Source organism: Notolepis coatsorum, assembly GCF_963971535.1.
Source record: "Notolepis coatsorum genome assembly, chromosome: 4".
NCBI classification, from domain to species: Eukaryota; Metazoa; Chordata; class Actinopteri; order Aulopiformes; family Paralepididae; genus Notolepis; species Notolepis coatsorum.
Genome location: NC_140168.1, coordinates 174,924,434 through 174,944,994, shown reverse-complemented (window position 1 = coordinate 174,944,994; position 20,561 = coordinate 174,924,434). Strand labels below are relative to the sequence as shown.

Genomic DNA, 20,561 nt, shown 5'->3' with positions numbered 1-20,561 from the left:
CAATGCTTATTAGTGTGTGTGTGCGTTTGAACGTTTGCATGTTTCAACCATACATTTCCATTTATAAAAAACTATATATTTTTATTTGTATTTTTTTGTCTCCTATAATAGTGGGCTCTCTGACACCGTTATTTGGGGGTTGCGGATGTTGATTATGATGTCATAATGTAGCAGCCATTGTGTCTCATACTGAAACCTGTGTTTCTCCCTCAGCCCCGCGGTGTCGGTGCGTCTGGCCCGCAGTGAGTCGCTGAAGGCGCAGGGCGAGGGGCGTCGCCGGGGCGGGGCTGTGGGGGCGGAGTCTGTCCCACGCTCCCGCAGCGACGTGGACATGGAGGACTGCGGGGAGGAGGGGGAGGGGCCGGGGCTCAGGCTGCTGCAGCACAGTGCCTCGTCGTCAGGCAGCTCAGCACGGTGAGACACACACACACACACACAGACACACACACACAGACACACACACACACAGAGACACACAAACACGCACACATACACACACAGGCACACACACACACACACACACACACACACTAGGGCTGAGCCCAAACGTTCAAACTTTCGGACCTTCGTTCGTTATGTTGGCGTTCAAATCTTAATTAATGGGTTCGAACCTCCGCTAGCAGAGAAAACCCTGTGTCTCTCTCTCTCACACACACACACACACACACACACACACACACACACACACACACACACACACATTCCCCTAGAACAAGCCGTTCCTTGTACTTGTCTGTGTAGGTGTTCATCTGCTATTATCTCTCCCCTGCTCAGGTCTCTAGAGAACCCTACACCCCCGTACACGCCCCGGTCTAGACGCAGGTGAGTCGCCCCAGCTACCCCGGACACAGACAACGAGTCGCCCATCAGAGACTATCGGTAACGGTCCGATGACTAACGTCGTTCCAGAGACCTAGAAGCACGGATTGAGTTCCTCAGATGAAGAAAAAGTGTTTCTGTTTTTCAGAGGACCAGTGTTCAAAATTGTATTATCTAAAGACGGTTATTGGTGTCTGGTTCATTCTTAGTTAAAGGAACAACAACAATGCCGGTTATTGTCTGCATTCCAGACCACACTTGTTTGATGTTGTTGTTCTCCAGCTGCCCTTCCAACTTCCTCCTGTATTTATCTTTGCCCTCACTGAGTTTAATTCTCAGACGCCCCTGAACTCGTTTGACCTCCTCCCTGTTGCCTGCGTTGAAAGCCCTCTTCTTCTCGTTCAGAATGGCTTTGATATCCTTAGTGACCCATGGTTTATTGTTAGGGTAGCAGGTAACGGTCCTAGATGGAACATTGGAGTCCACACAAAAGTTGATGTAGTCTGTGATACACTCTGTGAGCCCATCGATGTCCTCTCCGTGGGGCTCACAGTGCCTGCCAGTCTGTGACCTCAAAGCAGCCCTGTAGTGCCTCTTGAGCCTCCTCCGACCACATTCTTACAGTTATTTTGGTCGCAGGCTGTCTTCTGACCAGAGGCACATAACAGGGGTTGAGGTGAACCAGGTTGTGGTCCGACCGGCCCAGCTGTGGTAGTGGTGAGGAGCTGTATGCCTCCTTGATGTTGGCATAAAACAGGTCCAGGGTCCTGTTCTCCCTGGTGTGGCAGCTGACATATTGTTTGAAGTTTGGTAGTGATTTGTCCAGTTTTACATGGTTAAAATCCCCTGAGATGAGGATTAAAGCCTTCGGGTGTTTCGTCTGGAGACGTGCAATTACGCCGTGAATGACGTCACACGGGGCCGTCGGGTTTGCCGAGGGGGGGATGTAAACGGCCATCATGATAACGTGGGGGATTTCTCTTGGCAAATAGTATGGTCTGAGTCCTACAGCTAACATCTCTATATCCGGGTCACAGTGTCGCTCTTTGATCGTAATATGGCTGGGGTTACACCATCTCTTATTAATAAATAAAGCAAGCCCCCCTCCTTTACGCTTGCCGCTCCCGCGGTTGCGATCAGAGCGCACAATCTGAAACCCGTCTATAGAGACATTGCTATCGGGAATATCTGTGTGCAACCATGTCTCAGAAAAACACATAATGCTACACTCACGGTATTCCTTCTGACTGCCGGTAAGCACGGCCAGCTCATCAATCTTATTTGCCAGAGACCTCACGTTGCCCATGACGAAGGAGGGGAGATATGGTTGAAATCTCCTTCTCTCTCTCCTTGCTTCAGCCCTCTTCTGTCTCGCACGTCGCCCTCTTCCTCGACATCCCCGAAAGCCACCGTTTGTCCTTAGTATCTCCTCCGGGAATATGTTTGATATCTCCGGGTTGGTTAGCTGGTTGCAGCGCGCCGGCTGGTTGCATAGCGACAACAGCTGATCTCTCGTGTAAACAAAGGACGCTCCGGTCAGCTGTTGTCCGCTCGAGAGTTGAAAAAGTAATTCCCCCATCAGCCAGATGGACAAAAACTCTTCTAAAACTATTCTAAACTGCATGTCTAGAAGGGCACGACTTAAATAAATAAGGACTAGTGTCCAGGTAAAAAGAACATGTACAATAAAGACGTAGAACTTGACAAAACAGTACAAAACTGGTAGAGCGATCTGCAGCAGCGGCCGTCTCAGGCGACGCATGCGCACTTCATTATCTAAAGATGGTAAGATAGTGTTGTGTTCACTCATAGTTAAAGACAGTATAGGTTAAGTACTTTATTATCCAAAGATGGTAAGTTAGTGTGTTGTGTTCATTCATAGTTAAAGACAGTAGAGGTTGAGTACTTGATTATCTAAAGATGGTAGATTAGTGTTGTGTTCATTCATAGTTAAAGACAGTAGAGGTTGAGTACTTTATTATTTAAAGATGGTAGATTAGTGTTGTGTTCACTCATAGTTCAAGACAGTAGAGGTTGAGTACTTTCTTGTGACCCATCACATTCACACTCCTAGGTGATGTGGATTGAATTTACAAATGTGAATACGTGGGCTGGGAGTTATATGATTCCTCAGTGCAAGGGTTCAATTGAAACGTGTGTTTTGTGTGTGTTGACGGTCCAGGAGCGTGGAGTCCCCTCTGGCGCTGCTCCCGGACGCCCCGGCTCTGGAGGAGGAGCCATGCGACAGTCAGAACTGGCAGGAGACCGTGCCTCCTCAGCTCCTCACCACACTCAGCGCCAGGGAGGTGGACAGACAGGCTGTCATCTATGGTAAACCCAACGCCCATCTACTTAGCTCAGGGTTCCCACTGCAGGGTCTTAAACTGGTCTTGAATGTGATTTTGATACAGGATTTTGATCAAGTGTATCGGTGTAGGAAGTTACGTCTATGTTACGATAACCTCTCTGTGTCCCGTTTGTATGTGTTTGAGAGAAATGTTGGTTTGCAAAGTAAGCAGTACGGTAATAGCCTATCAGTACGGTAATAGCCTAGCAGTACGGTAATAGCCTATCGGTTCCTCCCCAATTCATATGGAATTACTTATTTCATAGTAATTATCCTTCATACTATTTTGCCAGTACGGCCATGAAATGGGTATTAAATTCTATTCAAAGTGGTCTTAAAAAGTCTTACATTTAACAGGAACCCGGTTAACTGCACGTTTGGTTGGTTCGTTTTTATGAGGGAATCTGAACTGGTTCCAAGACACGGCATAGTGGTTAAAGGAAGGCATCACAGCTTAGATGAAAGTGTTTACGTCATCGCTACAAATTGGAAATAGCAACGATTCTGAAATCCGGATTTCAGGACTGAAGCGTTCGTTTTCATGAAATAATTGTCTTCATCGCAAGAGCAGTGTATGGAAATTTTTTTATTTCTAAGATATTAAGCTCCTCTCTGATGCAAAAATAACAGTTTGGGGATGACACTTTGTTGGCTGTCAGATTTACTATATATTGACTAAATCAAACGAACTAACCTACTCGTCAGAACTGAATTTGGTTGTGTTTGCATTCAGGGTTGAAACGCAAGTCTGGAAAAGTAATGGAGAGAAAAAGATCATTTCCAGTTTGGGAATTGAACTGGAAAGTAAGGGAAATAGTATACCATTGTTCAGTCCCGATGGACAAATCACCGCCCTGCCGTTATCAGTCTACATCATTGTCGAACGCTGAACAAAAGTCTTTAAATTCAGTTAAAGGACTTCCGGTTTAGCGTTAGAATGGAGTAGGTCGCATGTGACACAGCTGCTCACCCGTTATTTTTTTTTTCGTTTTAAAAACATATTTATAAACCATTAATGCGTTTAAAACTTGACGCATATATCAACTGAGACTATCAACTAACTATATTGACCAAAAGAATCGAGATGCCAAACACAAGGAAAGACACAGCGAGACCAAAAACAGTCGTAGAGGTCCCGCCGCAGGAACCAGGATTCGTGCGGAATACAGCAGAAAATATAGACTTGACAGTGGCCGCTTCAAGTTCAACCCCTTCAAATACCTCCTCGGACACCGAATATATCATCCGGAGAATGGAGGAAATGGAGAAGATAATAACTCAAAAAGTAGATGCTATTAAAGAATCTATTGAAGGCAAAATTTATGCGCTGAGAGCGGACGCCGACGCACAGATTAAACGCACCGAGGCTCTGGAAACAGTTATGGAAGCCCACGAAAACAATTTCTCTCGCATCTACAAAGAAGTAGAGGTTAACAACGTTAACCTAACTGCTGAAATGAAGGGAAACTACAAAGAAATCAAGGCGGAGCTCAGCGAAATAACGTTGGAGCTTAAGCGAATCAATGAAGAACAGAAAGCCAAAATATTCGAGATGGAATATCAAAAACGCAAGCTGAATATTCGTATAGTCGGGCTGGACGAGTCAGTGAGATGTGCAAATCCTGAAGAGTTTGCCACAGAATTACAGAAAATCTTGGGACCAGCGATCCTTCCTAAAGTACCCGAGGTGGATCAGTGCTTCAGATTGGGGACCCGCTCCATTGGCAATAACGCTAAGCCCAGAGTGATATTGGTTATACTGCGCCAAGTCAGAATAAAAGAAATGATTATTCATGAAACTCGCAGGATGAAAGGCAATCTGAAATACATGGATGTACCAATACACTGCTTTGAAGATTATTGTCGTGACGTAGTGGAACTGCGTGCCAAGTTCAAGACGGTGATGTCTCAACTATACCTGGAGAAATACAGACCCCTACTAATATACCCTGCAATACTTCGCGTTGTCGATAAACAAGGAGCAAGGGTTTTACTCAACTCGCCTGAAGATGCAGCCAAATACTTGTCTGCACAACACGCAGAATAGTGTATAAATGGCCTTTTAATCTCTGTTATGCAAGGTCACCATATAGTACAATCTTTAATGAACCGAGGATTTGGGACAGTGAGACCTACGTGCTCAGAGTTTTTGAATCTGTCCCCGTCGGGTTTATATTATTGCTGACATATTGGATTCAAGATTGGAACACTCCAGAACATACTGGAACATTCAAACAATGTAAAAAAGACACATTGGAATAATCTAGAACATCTAAGCATTCTTTGATATATGTAACATTCTGGAATATCAGCAATACGTGATCAGTCACTCTACCAGAAGCCCCTCGGGGGAATAATCAACAGCTATCTAGATGCAGAACCACAGAACCATCAGAGCCGGCCGGCTGAAAGATCACTCTACACAACGATCATCGCCCTCCCCGGTCAGGGGAAATGCTGCTATACGTATTTAAAAACTGTTTTTTTATTAATGGGAAATATTTCCACTACTTCTCCAATTTATACTTTAGATGTTTAAGCATAGCAATGCTCTTTTAAGATCTAAGTTAATGTTCTCTTCCTTTTACTTGTTTTTTTTTCATCCGCTCTCTCTGATTTATTGAGGCTCTCTCTTCAGTTCAATACCTTCATATTATTCATGGGTTACTATAAATTACACAAGTTCATATAAAATGTAAGTGATTAGGGCATGACAATTGAAGCTTATTTTTGGTCTTTATTTTTATTTTTAGTTTTATCATTTAAATTTCTATTTTTTTTTTTTTTTTTTTTTTTTTTTTTACGGGAAAGTGGCCAAGCCACAGTCGACATTCTACTTATGGTAGAATTTAGAGTGTTAGATCCTATGGTATACATAGGAATGTTAAGGATAATTGGATCATTCTGGGATATCCGGTGGTGCAAGGGAGGGAGTCATACGCAAAGGTTGTGTTCATGGAACACAATCCTGTACGACTCTCGGTGGGAGGGAAGGGTAGGGGATTTTTATTTGTATATATGTATGTTTTTAAGCTCGGCTCTCAACGGGACCTCACTAGTGGGATGTATATCTATTATTGCCTCGCACTCTAGAAGCATTACCAAAAATTACAATGCAACATGTATAGACTATGGCTAGTTTGAATATAATGATATGGAACACCGGGGGAATAAATAACCAACTCAAACGCAAAAGCGTGCTCACACTGATGAAAAAAGAACATGTGGACATTGCTCTACTAAGCGAAACGCACATTCTAGGGAAAGACATAGATAAATTAGCGGACAACACATACCATAATATCAGTCACTCTTCTATTGGTACGAGAACTCGGGGTGTAGCCATAGTCGTTAAACGTAAGTTGAATATTGTACTAAAGGGAGTATGGTCTGATGTAGAAGGTCGGATAACTATAGCTAAGATTGAACATAAGAACAGGAAAATAGCGTTGATAGCGGTATACGCCCCAAATTTGTACGAAGAAGATTTCTTCACTACACTAACCAATGCAATGTTAGACATTCCCGATTACTCATTTATAATAGGAGCGGATTTTAATGCCATCTGGAACCCAAGGATGGACAAATCTTACCTCGCCTTTTCCAGCGAACAAAAGAATTTATCGAAGGCATTAAAGGATTGGTCGAAGATTACAGGTGTAAATGACTTATGGCGGTTACTTAATCCCACGACCCGAAAGTACTCTTGTCGATCTGCGAAACATAATACACTATCCAGAATAGATTGTCTTTGCATCACGGAGACTATTTGATAATTATGAAGTGGAAATGATACCCAACGCACTATCAGATCACTGTTATTTACTCCTTAAAGGTACATTTGGTATACTATCCTCCCGAGCCCCAAGATGGCGATTTAACTCGTTGCTGCTTAATAACAAGGAATTCATTACACAACTCAAAGAAGCTCTTATAGTATTCCAACGGGAGAATGCAAACTCGGTGCAAGACCCCAGAATAATATGGATGTCGGTAAAGGGAATGATCAAAGATTTCACGGATAGCTTTTCCTCCAAAATGCGCAAGAATCAAGGCACAAAACTGGCTGAGCTGGAAACGCTTTACTCAACGTTATTTAATTCTCTAAAATACAACAACTCAACTCGACTAGAAAATCAAGTTAACGTACTAAAAATAGAGATCAATGCCATATACAGACAACAATCGGAAATACAAATACGCAGCACAAGACAACAGCAGTACTCCAATGGTTCCAAACCCAGCCACCTATTAGCCATGCGATTAAGAATTAATGCAACATTTGCAGATATAACTACCATTAGAGCACAACAAGTACTTGTAACAGATCCTGTAAAAATAAACGATACATTCAAAGTATTCTACTCCGACTTATATAAATCAGAAACGACCTTCGATCAAAACAAAATGGACATTTCTTAATCAAATTATTCTCCCTAAACTTTCAGAGGATGACGCTAAACAGTTAGAAACACCGATCACACTAGAGGAACTCAAGAAGGCCATAACCGCAATGAAAAGTGGTAAGGCTCCTGGAAGAGACGGTTTCCCATCAGAAATGTACCTTTCTTGTTGGGACATAATTGGCCCCTTATTACTAAATATGATCTTATACTCAGTCAAGGAGGGGAACTTCCATAAGAATGACAATATTGCACTCATAACAGTCCTCCTTAAAAAAGACAAAGACCCCAACGAGTGCGGTAGTTATAGACCTTTAAGCCTCCTCGGAACAGATATCAAACTGTACTCTAAGGTATTAGCCATCAGATTACAAAAGCATATGACGTCTTTAGTTCACCCGGACCAAACTGGCTTCATAGGAGGCCGCCTGATCACTGAAGACATAAGACGAATACTGCACGTACTTGATGCCGACAAGGAGGACACCATACCTAAGGCGATGCTGTCCCTGGATGCTATGAAAGCCTTTGACAGGCTGGAATGGTCGTATCTATGGGCAGTGCTAGAAAGGATGGGGTTAGGAAAAGGATTCATCGATATGATTAAAGTATTATACAAAGACCCATCGGCCATGATTACAACAGGCACAATCATCTCCGAAATCTTTCCGTTATCACGCTCTGCCAGACAGGGTTGTCCTCTTAGTCCCGGACTGTTCAATCTATCATTAGAGTCTTTAGCACAATATATAAGACAATCCCAATCCATAGAACCAATCGTAATCAAGGGCACACAACAAAAAATTTGTTTATATGCGGACGATGTAATATTGTTCATGCAAAACCCCAACACCACATTGCCTCATCTGCTCAAGTTGATTGGGGACTTTGGTGATTTATCGGGATTTAAGATAAATTGGCCGAAGTCGGCTTTCCTTCCACTTAACACCCCTGCAAAAAAAGATACAACCCTCCCAGGACAGATACCGATGGTAAAACATTTCAGATGCTTGGGAGTGGAAATATTCCCTACCATAAGACAAACGGTGAAACACAACTACACAAAAATCCAAAACAAAATCAAAGACGACCTTGATAGATGGGCAAAACTTAAAAACACAGTACAAGCACGGATATCAATAGTTAAGATGGATGTACTACCTAAAATCAACTTCTTCAGTTCAATGCTACCGTTACCCCCTCCAGAGGGTTACTGGAAAAGATTACACTCCTCCACATACACATTTATTTGGAATAACAAACCACCACGTATAAAAAGATCCACCGCACAGAGAAATAAAGCAGATGGTGGCATGGCATTTCCAGATTTTTTCCTATATTTTAAGGCGTACACATTAAGTCCATTGACAACATGGTTTGACTCCCAAGCATTAGCATCCTGGAGAAAAATAGAAGAAAACATAGTAGCCCCACATAGACTGAAGGACATAGCATACACTAAACTACCAATCAAGCACTGTGAACGAAAATTTGGCCCCATAGTTACTCATGCGATCCGGATATGGCGTGAATCACAAAAAAATAATCCTAACCCACAAAAATGGCACAATCATACTCCCTTATTCAATAACAATGCACTCTTAATTGGAAAACGACCTATAATATTCCCTATATGGGAAGAGCAAGGCATACACTCATTAGGGGATGTTTTTAACAAACAGGGTTTTTGTAGTGATAAAGAAATACGCAAACATTTTTATCTCACCGAGTCCACATGGCTTTTTCACAAACAGTTAGAGCTATGTTTGAAGTCTCACGGTGTTCCATTAGACAGACCAATTGAACACCACAGATACCACAAATTCTTCTACGCAAGAGAGACATCGAGAGGTTTTGTTTCAGAATTTTATCATCAATTACTAACGTCCTCGTATGAAACCCTCCAACTAGACTCTGTCTGGAGGAGGGATATACCAGACCTGGAAAATGACTTTGATTGGCAAGGAGCCTGGGCAAATGTCCGACTTACATCAAGGAACCCGGATCATCAACAAATCAACCTTAACTATATTCACAGGACATACTTGACTCCTATAAGACTGTGCCGAATGGGGCTTAAACAAGATTCCAAATGCACCCAATGTTCAAATGGGGACGAAGGGACATTTATGCACATGTATTGGGACTGCTCACCAGTTAAGGCATTCTGGAAAGATGTGACTCAACAAATATCAAAACTCGTATCTTGGAATATACCTGTACACCCCTCGGTATTACTATTGAATGATGTTTTTGAATTTGCAGTGAATCCACAGCTAAAGAGATTGGTTTTATCGGGTATCACAGTAGCCAAAAAGCTGATCGCATCACGCTGGTTTCAACCGGAAAAAATGTGCCGTAAAGTTTGGTTTCTTACATATCTCGATGTAATTTACCATGAAATATCTACAGCAAGAATTCTGGGTCTCAATGAATCCAAAATGTCAATGTGGTTAGAAGTGGTGGAGAGAATAAAAGCTAGCTTATAATTAGAGTTGTTCCGATACCGATACCAGTATCGGAAATGCCTCCGATACTGCCTAAAATGCTGGTATCGGTATCGGCGAGTACCCTCTAATTCTGCGCTCCGATACCATATGACGTCATTTATAAACAACACGTGCGGTATCCTCCTACTGAGAGTTAGCATTATAAAACAAACATGTTTTTAATCGACCGTCAATTAAAGTGTCAATGCTGTTTGTCATTTTAACAGCAGATACTTTCTTAAATGCCATCGTCCCGACAGCAGTGTGACGGGGAGCTCTGATGTATTCGCTTGCTGGTGTTATTAGCATTAGCTGAAGAGCTAACCGAAAAGCTAGTTTTAGCTTTAACGTTACCTTAGCTAAAGTTGCGGCTATTCATAATCCAGCAATAATGGCTGCAGACCTGCAAGCAAAGTACAGCAAGTTGGCAAAGTATTCCAAGGTAAATCACATTTTCAACAGTAACGTTATATTGTCTTGTTTCCATCTAACCTAGCTTGCGTTAACTGCTAGCTCATGCTAACGTGGCTAACTGATCAACCTCTCCCACACATGCACGCAATTAATGACATAATGCGGACAGCCATGATACCGGTGACAATGTTTAGCTTTTAGTGCCAAATGATAAGAGTCTGAGGCTGAGTCTGAGTCTCAAAAGAGAATGTTGAATATTTATTGTGCATTAAAAATCACAACAGAGCCTCTGCTACTAAACGGAGCCGACTGGATAGGAAGTGCAACAACGTGTAACCTCCGTGCGGAATCAATGCCACAACAACCTTTCCGTGGGTGAACTCATTGAGCATACATTAATACTAATCTATACAATCACCTGTTGTTGAATAAATACCATTACTTTATAGTTATTACTAAAAAACAGTATATATAAAACGGTAGCTTTAAAAGTTTTATAATTTATATAATAATTTTTTTTATGTATGCACTGGTATCGGATCAGTATCGGTATCGGCCGATACCCAAAGCTTAGGTATCGGAATCGGATCGGGAAGGAAAAAATGGTATCGGAACATCTCTACTTATAATGATAGTGTCTGGTTAGGTGCGAGGGATAGTGGAGGTACTTCTCAAGGTGGGGTCCGGGAGGGGGGGGTTCGAGCTGGAGCATATGTGTGTAGGTTTTTTAGATAACAGGTATTAGGGGTATATCTTATATAAGACAACTAACTAAAATGTGATCTCATTGGATGTGCCCTGACAATTAATGCTTGTATATCTTATCGTGTGTTGTCATGTTTGTTTATATGTTTGTTTAAAAAATAATAAAAAAATAAAATACAAATTCAGTTAAAGGTGCCATAGATGACATTCAGATTCAGAGTTTTATTTGCCACATGGAAGCAATACAATCATACGGTTTTCATACAAAATCATAAATACAATTCTACCATGGGCAAAAGGAGCAGGAAGAAGAATAAATCGACCACATTCGGCCACTAGATGTCACCATTGTACCAGAGTAACATTGTGTCATTTATCCAAGCAGGTGCATTCCCACATGGAAGTAAGGAGGGGATACATGCACACAAAAATATAAAAAAAAAAAAATTCAATCAATACTTTTTTTGGGGGGGAAGCAATAATTGTATTCCACACCTTTCTAAAAGCTCTGTGGATGTATTATTATATTTTTTTATAAATGATTACTCTACATACAAATGTTATCTATTCTATAGCACCTTTAACCACTTAACACATTAATTGCCAATAACGAGTATTCTCGTTATTGGCCGCCATGCGTTGAGTGCCAAACAACGAGTAAACTAGTATTTGGGATCGTTATTTCATTTTTTCGCCATGGCATTCATAATTCATCCAGCCTCTGTCCGGGATCCAGCTGGACCCTGTCTGATATTGCAACGCCTCAATACCGCCGCCTTGTGGATTTCGGGCGAGTTACACTCCACTCTAAAACGGAAGTGGGTATCAGGGGAAAAGCTCCGCCAGAGATATGTTGTTACGTGGATCAATATACACACTCGAGTGCATGGGATCGCTTTCGAGACGCAAGAATCAATATGCTTTCGGCGTTTATTGCGTCATACAAACGGAAAATGGATCTAGCAGATCGACGTCAAATAATTGGAATCTTTTTCCTCCAGTCTCATCGGGCACAGGTAAGAGGAACCTAACGTTATTTCCAGCTCGATTGTCCATGTATTTCATTGCAATCTGTCCGATCAACGTATGTTGTTTTACTAATGAAAGCCGTTACTGACAATCAAGGAATCATAAACGACCCCCCCCCCCCCCCCTTTCCTTCACGCATGATGGAGCATAATGTATAGCGATCATATGCATTTGAAATTTTAATATAGCGTGTATAGGGACGAAACGCCAATCGATAATGTATAATACGCATCAGGCCTATAACGCGCGTTCTAGGAATTACTGCTATACAGTCTAAAACATACTTACCGGTATATTCTCGACGGTACTAACACGACAATGTATGAATGGGAAAAGATAACGTTCCCACATCCTGAACGATAGATAATCGATGTTGAATGGGCCATAGTAATGTCAATTTAGCAATACAATTTAAAAAGTTATAGCCCTGCAAAGAAGGTGAACATCTCCATAGACTTACAGTGCTGGCAGAGAATGGTATAAGATGCTCAAATTGCGTGGCAGGGAATATGTTAAAGGTCCGCGCTAGTCTGTGTCTAATGAAATTACAATTGCATGTCATTTAAGATCCGCGCTGCTCTGTGTCTATAATGAAATGAGAGGACAGCTCTGCGCAAAAGCTAAAGTCTCATCTCAGCCGCGACGTGACAACATATACTCGATGTTCACGATATAGTAATTTACTACATCTCATGTAGAACAAGCCGCGATACATCGAGTATACTCGATATATCGCCCAGCCCTAGTACAGGTCCAAATTTGATAAAAGTCCGTTCAGAAATGGGTATTTGAAAGAAAAAAAAGCTCTAGAAAATCCATTTCTTCATCCATGACCGTTCATTCGGAAATGTGATTGACTTCTGCTTTTCGCTTGTCAACTTTCACCTAGATCCCTTATTCGCACACCCACCCCCCCACGTGGGGTATCATTGGAAAGGTACACTCATTGGCTACAACGCTGACCAATACATTTCGCCATCAGCGGATGATTGGCAGTTCTGGAGCGTCTGGGGTGGTCATCTGATGGCACGCCGCGTAAAAAGACATACCGTCACGCCTGACATATGGTCATGTAACTCGAGAACCGAGGTGCGGATTTGGTCGAGTGAGGTGGCGTTCGAACGGCAACAAATGGATATCTTTCTAACAGTAATTTATATGTTCGACAAAAAATGCAGCCGCTAGACGCTTGCAACGTGCCGTGACTTTCGCGCAACCTTAAAGTGGTTAAGAAATTAGGGTTTGGTGGGAAAGTATGGCATTTTTTAATAAAAAGAAAATAAGATAGGAATCCTGTATATTCACTCGTCCTCTCTCTCCCTCTGCCCCCCAGAGTTGTTCACGACAGAGGCATCCCACCTGCGCACTCTGAGGGTTCTGGACCAAGTCTTCTTCCAGAAGATGAGACTGGTACTGAGCACCGACGAGCTGGCCTGCATCTTCCCCAACCTGCCCCAGGTCTACGAGCTCCACGGTGAGTCCCTCCCTGTGTGTGTGTGAGTGGCTGTGTGCACTGGTTAGGTCTCCCTCTGTGGGTGAGTGGCTGTGTGCACTGGTTAGGTCTCCCTGTGTGTGTGAGTGGCTGAGTCCCACCCTGTGTGTGTGAGCGGCTGTGTGCGCACCGGAATAATGAAGGATCTGAGTCAATATGTATTCAGAGAGACATGGAGCAATAACAATAAGGTAATTTGTGTTTGTAGTTCTACTATGTCAATACGTCTTGTAGTCTTTCATCAGAAGGCAGCATGAGTCATACTGTGTCAGTTTCCTTGACACCTAACCAGGCAGACCAGCACCTGGCCAACGTGTGTGCCTATAAAATTAGAATAGAAATACTTTTATTATCCAGAGGGAAATTTGACACTGCAAATCGCTCAACATTAAACATTTAGACAGAACAGGTCACGAATAAGAATAACAAAACAAATCAAATTGCCTAAGATAAGAATAGAATAAAATAGAATAAAAAATGGAATAAAATATACAGTAAATAAATACAGTAAAAATATACTGAGGTCTACAGTAGGTGTAATATTGCACAGTGCTGTTTCAAAAGTAAGAGTCCAGGAAGATGGTAACTGTCACTCTGTGCTCAGTGATGCAGTGAGGCTTAGCAGGATGGCCCATATATAAAGTCATTTATTTGATTTTTCAATTTTTCAATTGAATAATAACAAATGAAGACCGACTGTTGTTGAATGATGTTTCTCAATTATCAACCTCTGTACATGTAAAGAGACAAATTTTGTCCGGTCTTACGGCTGCCATAAAATGTATAGCATCACGCTGGATTCAACCGGATAAAATGTGCCGAAAGGTATGGGTTCTTACCTATCTCGATGTGATTTATCTAGAGATATCTACCGCACAAATTTTAGGTGTTAATGAAGCCAGCATAGCAATCTGGTTAGATGTGGTGGAGAAGATAAAGGGTAGCATATGAACTTGTAATCCCTGATGTTAAACGGAATAGTGGATGTATAGTCCAAAAGGGGGTCCTGAGGGGGGGGGGGGGGGGGGGGGGAAGGAAAGAGCGAGCAAGAGCATTGTATTGTATTTATTATTTTTATGTCTTTTAATCTACATTTATTTTTTATTTAATTACTGGACTGTCATTATTGCTATTATTATGTCGATCATTGTCCTGTGATTTATCATAGATTTCTACTATTAATGTATTGTTTGTCTAGTTTTATGTTAAAAAGGGGAAAATAAAAAACATTTGTTCAAAAAAAAAAGATCGACTTCAGTTATGTTACTAATGTTAGCTATATTAGCTAGCTAGCTTAGCTCGTAGATGACACCTAGGTTTGCACTTGCTAACATTAGCCTAAATTAACACGGAGTTCGTTTTTCCATCTTTGAACAGAAGACATTGCAGTATGTTTCCCCTTCAAACTATTGGTGAAATTCCTTTACGAGGAAGCTAGCATGCGGTGACTGGTAACAAAGGATTCCTTGAGATGTCTGGTTTCGTGTGATAGCATTATTTTCACTCTAGCCTTAAGATCTAAGCCCATGTTGTGTTTTGTGGTCTCGTCCCCCTGCAGCGAGTCTGTGTGAGGCCATGAAGAAGCGAAGGGAAAGTCCCATCGTTCAGGACATCGGAGACGTCATGGTGGCCAGGGTCAGTCTTCTTCCCTTGTCCTCCATCCATTACTGTGTGGTAGAAGGTGAGGGTACGATATTGTGTATCTGTGCTTATCTCTGTGTGTGTGTGTGTGTGTGTGTGTGTCTCTGTCAGTTTGAGGGTTCAGCGGGGGAGGAGTTTGAAGAGCAGGCGTCCCAGCTGTGCAGTCAACAGTCTCAGGCCCTGGAGCTCATCAAGAACAAGCAGCGCAAAGACCCGCGCTTCGCTCACATCATCCAGGTAATGTACACACACACTTAATCACAAGACCCGCTCTTCGTGCATCCTTTTCATTTATATTATCTGGATCATCCTTAACCTCTTCCACCCGTGCGGTCCGGTCGCAAATGACATCACGTCATAAATCATTCTCTCTAGACTGTCTGACATAATTATCGTTTTTTCCCCCCCAAACGTATTCAAGAGTAAACATCCTAACCATGTCACAACAGCAGTCATAGTGTATATTTCAGCAATACATTTGTTTACCAATAGGTTAAAGTGTGTATTTTTTGCGGAGATCCGCCATTTTGAATTACCGGCCATCGCTGAATGATGACGATTGTAGTCATTATGAGAAGAGGACATCCAGAGCTCTCAATGACCGTTGGAATTTCGAAAAACTACACTACCCAACGGATTCTAGCTTCCTGCAAGCAAATTACTTGTGTATGAATTTTTTTTATTTCTCTGGATTATATACCACAAAAATGAACGTTATTGGCATATATTGGAGCGCAGTTACCGTACTTTTCGGACTATAAGCCGCGGCTTTTTCCCCCATTTTTCGACCCTGCGGCTTATATAACGGTGCGGCTTATATGTGACTCGACGTGACCAAACCCGAAAATGTAAAAATCTAAATATTGCTTTTTTGACTGCATTGAAATGTTATTTATCTGTTCCCTTATTTGCTAAACTTAATACAACTTGTAAATGAGTTCATTCTTGTTATTTGTCCAACAGTATTGTGTCCCAATGCTAATTACATATGGTAATTAAACATTAAAACACCTGCGGCTTATAGTCCAGTGCGGCTTATATATGTATACATCATTCAATTTAGCTGCTGCGGCTTATAGTCAGGTGCGGCTTATAGTGCGAAAAGTACGGTAGTTTGTCTCCCCTATTGTGAACATTTAGCAACCATCCGTGTATCAGTTTCAAAATGGCGGAGCTGTCGCAAGAATAAAAAACCTACTGTACATACAGTAGATTTGATTCTCTGTTCTTCATGCACGCCTGGTGATACTAATTTGATACTCATTTGAAAGAGAAGATTTGTCCCAATCCATAGATGTGCGAGTTGGCTATAATAAGGTCATTTCTAGGCCTGCTATTCTATATTCTATAATAATATTTCAAATTGCATGGGACCGGATGGCAGAATTCAGTAATAAAAAAGCTACAGTATTTACAGTAGATTTCATTATCTGTTCTTATGCACGCCTGGTGATACTAAATCCAAATTGAACTCGGCCATTTAAAAGATAATATATGTATATTAGGGGTGTAACAGTACGTGTATTCGTCCCGTGAATTTACGGTACGGCTGTCACGGTGCGGTACGCGCACCCATGCAACGAATACGCCCCACAGCGCAAACACACCCACATGCAGGCACTCGCGAGGTCCGTGCGAGAACAGCGCGCGTGGCCGGGCACACCGAGTCAGACTTCAGAGCGGCGAAAGTGCACGGAGGAGAAAGGCACATTTACATTGGAACAGCTGCAGGGTCATTACAGTTTTCTTTCGTTTTCTTGTGCGCCCAATAACGTTAACCAAATGAAACCAATGGAAAGAAACACACACGCGTCGCCGACACACACACGCGCCAACAAACACATCAACATTCTCCCCCGCCGGACTCACGGGTACAATCAAATAAAAAGAAGAAACACTGTGTTTAAATCCAAATAATCCTCTGCCATTGTTGTAATATGTCATCTGTTCTCTAGTATTCAGTCTGGTCGTGAAGTTAAATTCTCTCTGGAAGTGAAACTGAAACTTAGCAAGGATAAGTTTAAAGGGGCAGTAGGCAAGTGGATGCCTGAACACAGAATGACACCAGTATCACTAATTACCACGGCAAGCCTATAGAAAATTATTCTATTTAATAATAATTATTATAATAATTATCATAAATATAATATAAAAAAATTTAATTTAAAAAATGATTTATATGAACCCTTTTCCCGCCAATAACGTTGTACGACGGGTTTCAAGTTCATGCGAATTCTGCCAATAACGGCGTACGACGTGATTCTGATCATAATTTCATATTTTCGCCATGGTATTCATATTCCACTCACGGAGCCTTGTCAGATGCTGATGGACTCAGCACAACTCTGCAACGCTTCAATACTGCCACCTGGTGGCTGATCGGCGAGTTGCCAAACCGGAAATGCCCGTTGCAGCTCGGTCCGTCCCCTAATTTTGTCCGGCCACTCGTTTTAGCGTCCCGGGACTCGATACACACACCGTGGATATGGATCTTTGCCATAACTCAATAATCGACATGATTTGGGCGTGTATTAGTAATATACAAACCAGAAATGGATCGCCTAGATCCCCACCACATAACTGGGATCTGTTTGCTCCACTCTCATCGCCCAACGGTACGAGGAGACTGACGTGAGTTTCAGCGTTTTTGTTTATCATTTTCGATACAAACTGCTCTGATCAATATATCACCCATACTACATGAAGCATCTAACGACTATCACGGAATTATAAACGACCCCCCCCCCCCCCCCGTTCACACGCGCATGATCAGTCATAACCCTTAGGACCATGTACAGTTGGAATTTTTTATATAGCGTCGATCGGTATCAAACTGCATTTGATGATCTAATATATGCATTTGTGCCTATATCTCACATTCTGGGAAATACTGCAGAAAACGATAAAAACATATTTATACTCTAGACCAGGGGTTCTCAACATTTCTGCTGCCAAGGCACCCCTGTGTCCAATCAAATATTCCAGGGCACCCCTATATACGATAAAGACTTTTCCGGTCCTGTCTTTTTTGCTTCTGTAATGGGAGAGAAAGATGACAGAGTGAAGGATGAGGTTCTCGATTCAGTGTTTGGAATGGGTGGGGGTTGGGAGAAGGAGCTGCTGATGTTCTCTACTTTTTCCTCAAAGAAGATCGCAAAGTCTTCGGCAGAAAAAGATGAGGGAGGAGGGGGTGGGGGGGGGAGTGAGGAGGGAGGACATGGTAGCATGCAGTTTGCGAAGATTCTTGGCAGAGGCCTCGATCCTATGGTGAAAGAAAGAAGCTTTGGCATTCGTAATGGTTTTGGAGAATGTTAACAAGAGGTTGTGATATGTGTCGATGTCAGCAGTGAGGCGTGACTTTCTATACTTCCTCTCAGCCACTCTCAGGACCTGTCTTTGTTCTCTCACTGCATCCGTCAGCCATGGACTGGGTGGGGAACGGCGGGCAGGTTTCTCAACGAGGGGACAGAGCTTGTCGAAGGAGGTTGCAAGGGCTGAGAGGAGGGTGTAGGTTGCCATCTCTGTGGGGAGAGCAGAGAAGGTGTCACTCAAAGGTAGAGCGGATATTATGTCAGAGGAGAGGGTGGAGGGGGATAGGGAGGGCAGGTTGCGTCTGAGTGAGACGGTTTGAGTTGGGATGAAGACCTTCCGGTTAAGCATGAGAGTTAGTGAGAAGGATATGAAGGAATGGTCAGATACATGTAGGGGAGTTACCGTGGTGTTAATGATGCTGGAGTTACGGGAAAATATAAGATCCAAGGAGTTGCCTGCTTTGTGGGTGGGAGGCATGGCAGTGGGAGTCAGGTCAAATTGTTGTAGGAGGGAGACCACTGGGACCGACTGAGATGAGTCAGGCAGGTTGAAGTCGCCCAATAGAAGGAGGGGGGTACCATCTTCCGGTAAGGAGCTTAGAAGCATGTCCAGCTCATCTGTGAAGTGATCGAGGGGACCTGGAGGGCGATAGAGTGTAACAATGGTGAGATTGAAAGGATTTTAGAGACAGATACTGCATGATATTCGAGGGAGGAGAGTGACAGTTCTGGGAGTGGTGTTACGTTTGTAGCCCATGAAGGAGATGTCATGAGGCCAGTGCCTCCACCCCGTCTGGAGGGTCGAGGTGTGTGTGAAGTTATAGTTTGTAGATAATGCTGCAGGTGTTGATGAGTTATTGGGAGTTATCCAGGTCTCAGTTAGAGCCAGGAGCTGCAGATTTTGACTATGGGCGTAGGCAGTAATGAAGTCAGCTTTCTTGACTGCTGATTGACAATTCCATAAGCCTCCACGTACTGTGACATGTGTATTAGTGGCTGTAGAAGGGTAGGAGAGATTAGCCGGGTTGCTAGCAAACTGGCGTGGATGGGTTGAATCTGTTCTGGAGGAGCAGATTGTGGATATAGGTATGAGGCACATTGTGGTGTTAAGAGTGGCAGGGAGAAGGTTGTAGGGAGGGGAATATGGGGTTATGGTGTACTTAGCACTGGGTGGATTGGTGGATCCCTCTTCGGAGAACTACAGGAAAACTCCTCTCTTTGGCCCTCTTCGTTTCTCGACACTTCGCTAACGCTATGCCAGCAAGCCTTTAAATCTCCTTCACTAATTAGTTCTGTCTAACACCTGGCCTTTAATGGGTCACTTAACAACAAAAACAAAATGGCAGCTTTAAACACGCCCCTTAATCAAGTCAGCTGATCAGTCAGCAGTCAAGTCTCAGTTTTAAAGATTTTACTAAATGACTTAAAATGTCTTACCCTGATGTAGTATAATGTCTCTCAGTGAATGTGCTGTCCTTCCACAACAGCTTGTCAGTACAGAGTGATTCCAGGAGGGCTGAGGTTCTGCTTTTAAGCAGGTACAGGGCTCTGAGATCACACTCAGTACACAAGTGCTGTTTTTAAGCAGGAAGCAGCCTTTAATGGGGCACTTAACAACAAAAACAAAATGGCCGCTTTAAACACGCCCCTTAATCAAGTCAGCTGATCAGTCAGCAGTCAAGTCTCAGTTTTAAAGATTTTACTAAATGACTTAAAATGTCTTACCCTGATGTAGTATAATGTCTCTTAGTGAATGTGCTGTCCTTCCACAACAGCTTGTCAGTACTGAAACGAGCTCTCCAGGTGGTATCAGATGAGATTTCAATGAGTTCTTCCAAGAGTTTGGATGGAGATGTGTCAGGAAGCTTTGTCTCAATGTTGTCTGTGAAGGGGTTCTTTATCCAGAGTAAC

The 20,561-nt window shown here is 42.6% G+C and overlaps 1 protein-coding gene across 5 annotated transcripts in view; it reads left to right on the top strand.

The window, feature by feature from the left end:
- The window catches only part of arhgef11 (Rho guanine nucleotide exchange factor (GEF) 11), a 143,735-nt gene that overhangs the window by 53,509 nt on the left and 69,665 nt on the right, over window positions 1–20,561 (top strand). For all 5 annotated transcript variants that reach the window (XM_084313624.1, XM_084313626.1, XM_084313623.1 and 2 more), the window contains exons 23-28: window positions 214–414; window positions 775–822; window positions 3,002–3,150; window positions 13,540–13,680; window positions 15,257–15,333; window positions 15,451–15,576. In XM_084313624.1, coding sequence (XP_084169750.1) covers window positions 214–414; window positions 775–822; window positions 3,002–3,150; window positions 13,540–13,680; window positions 15,257–15,333; window positions 15,451–15,576 — 742 coding nt within the window. The remainder of the gene's footprint in view (window positions 1–213; window positions 415–774; window positions 823–3,001; window positions 3,151–13,539; window positions 13,681–15,256; window positions 15,334–15,450; window positions 15,577–20,561) is intronic.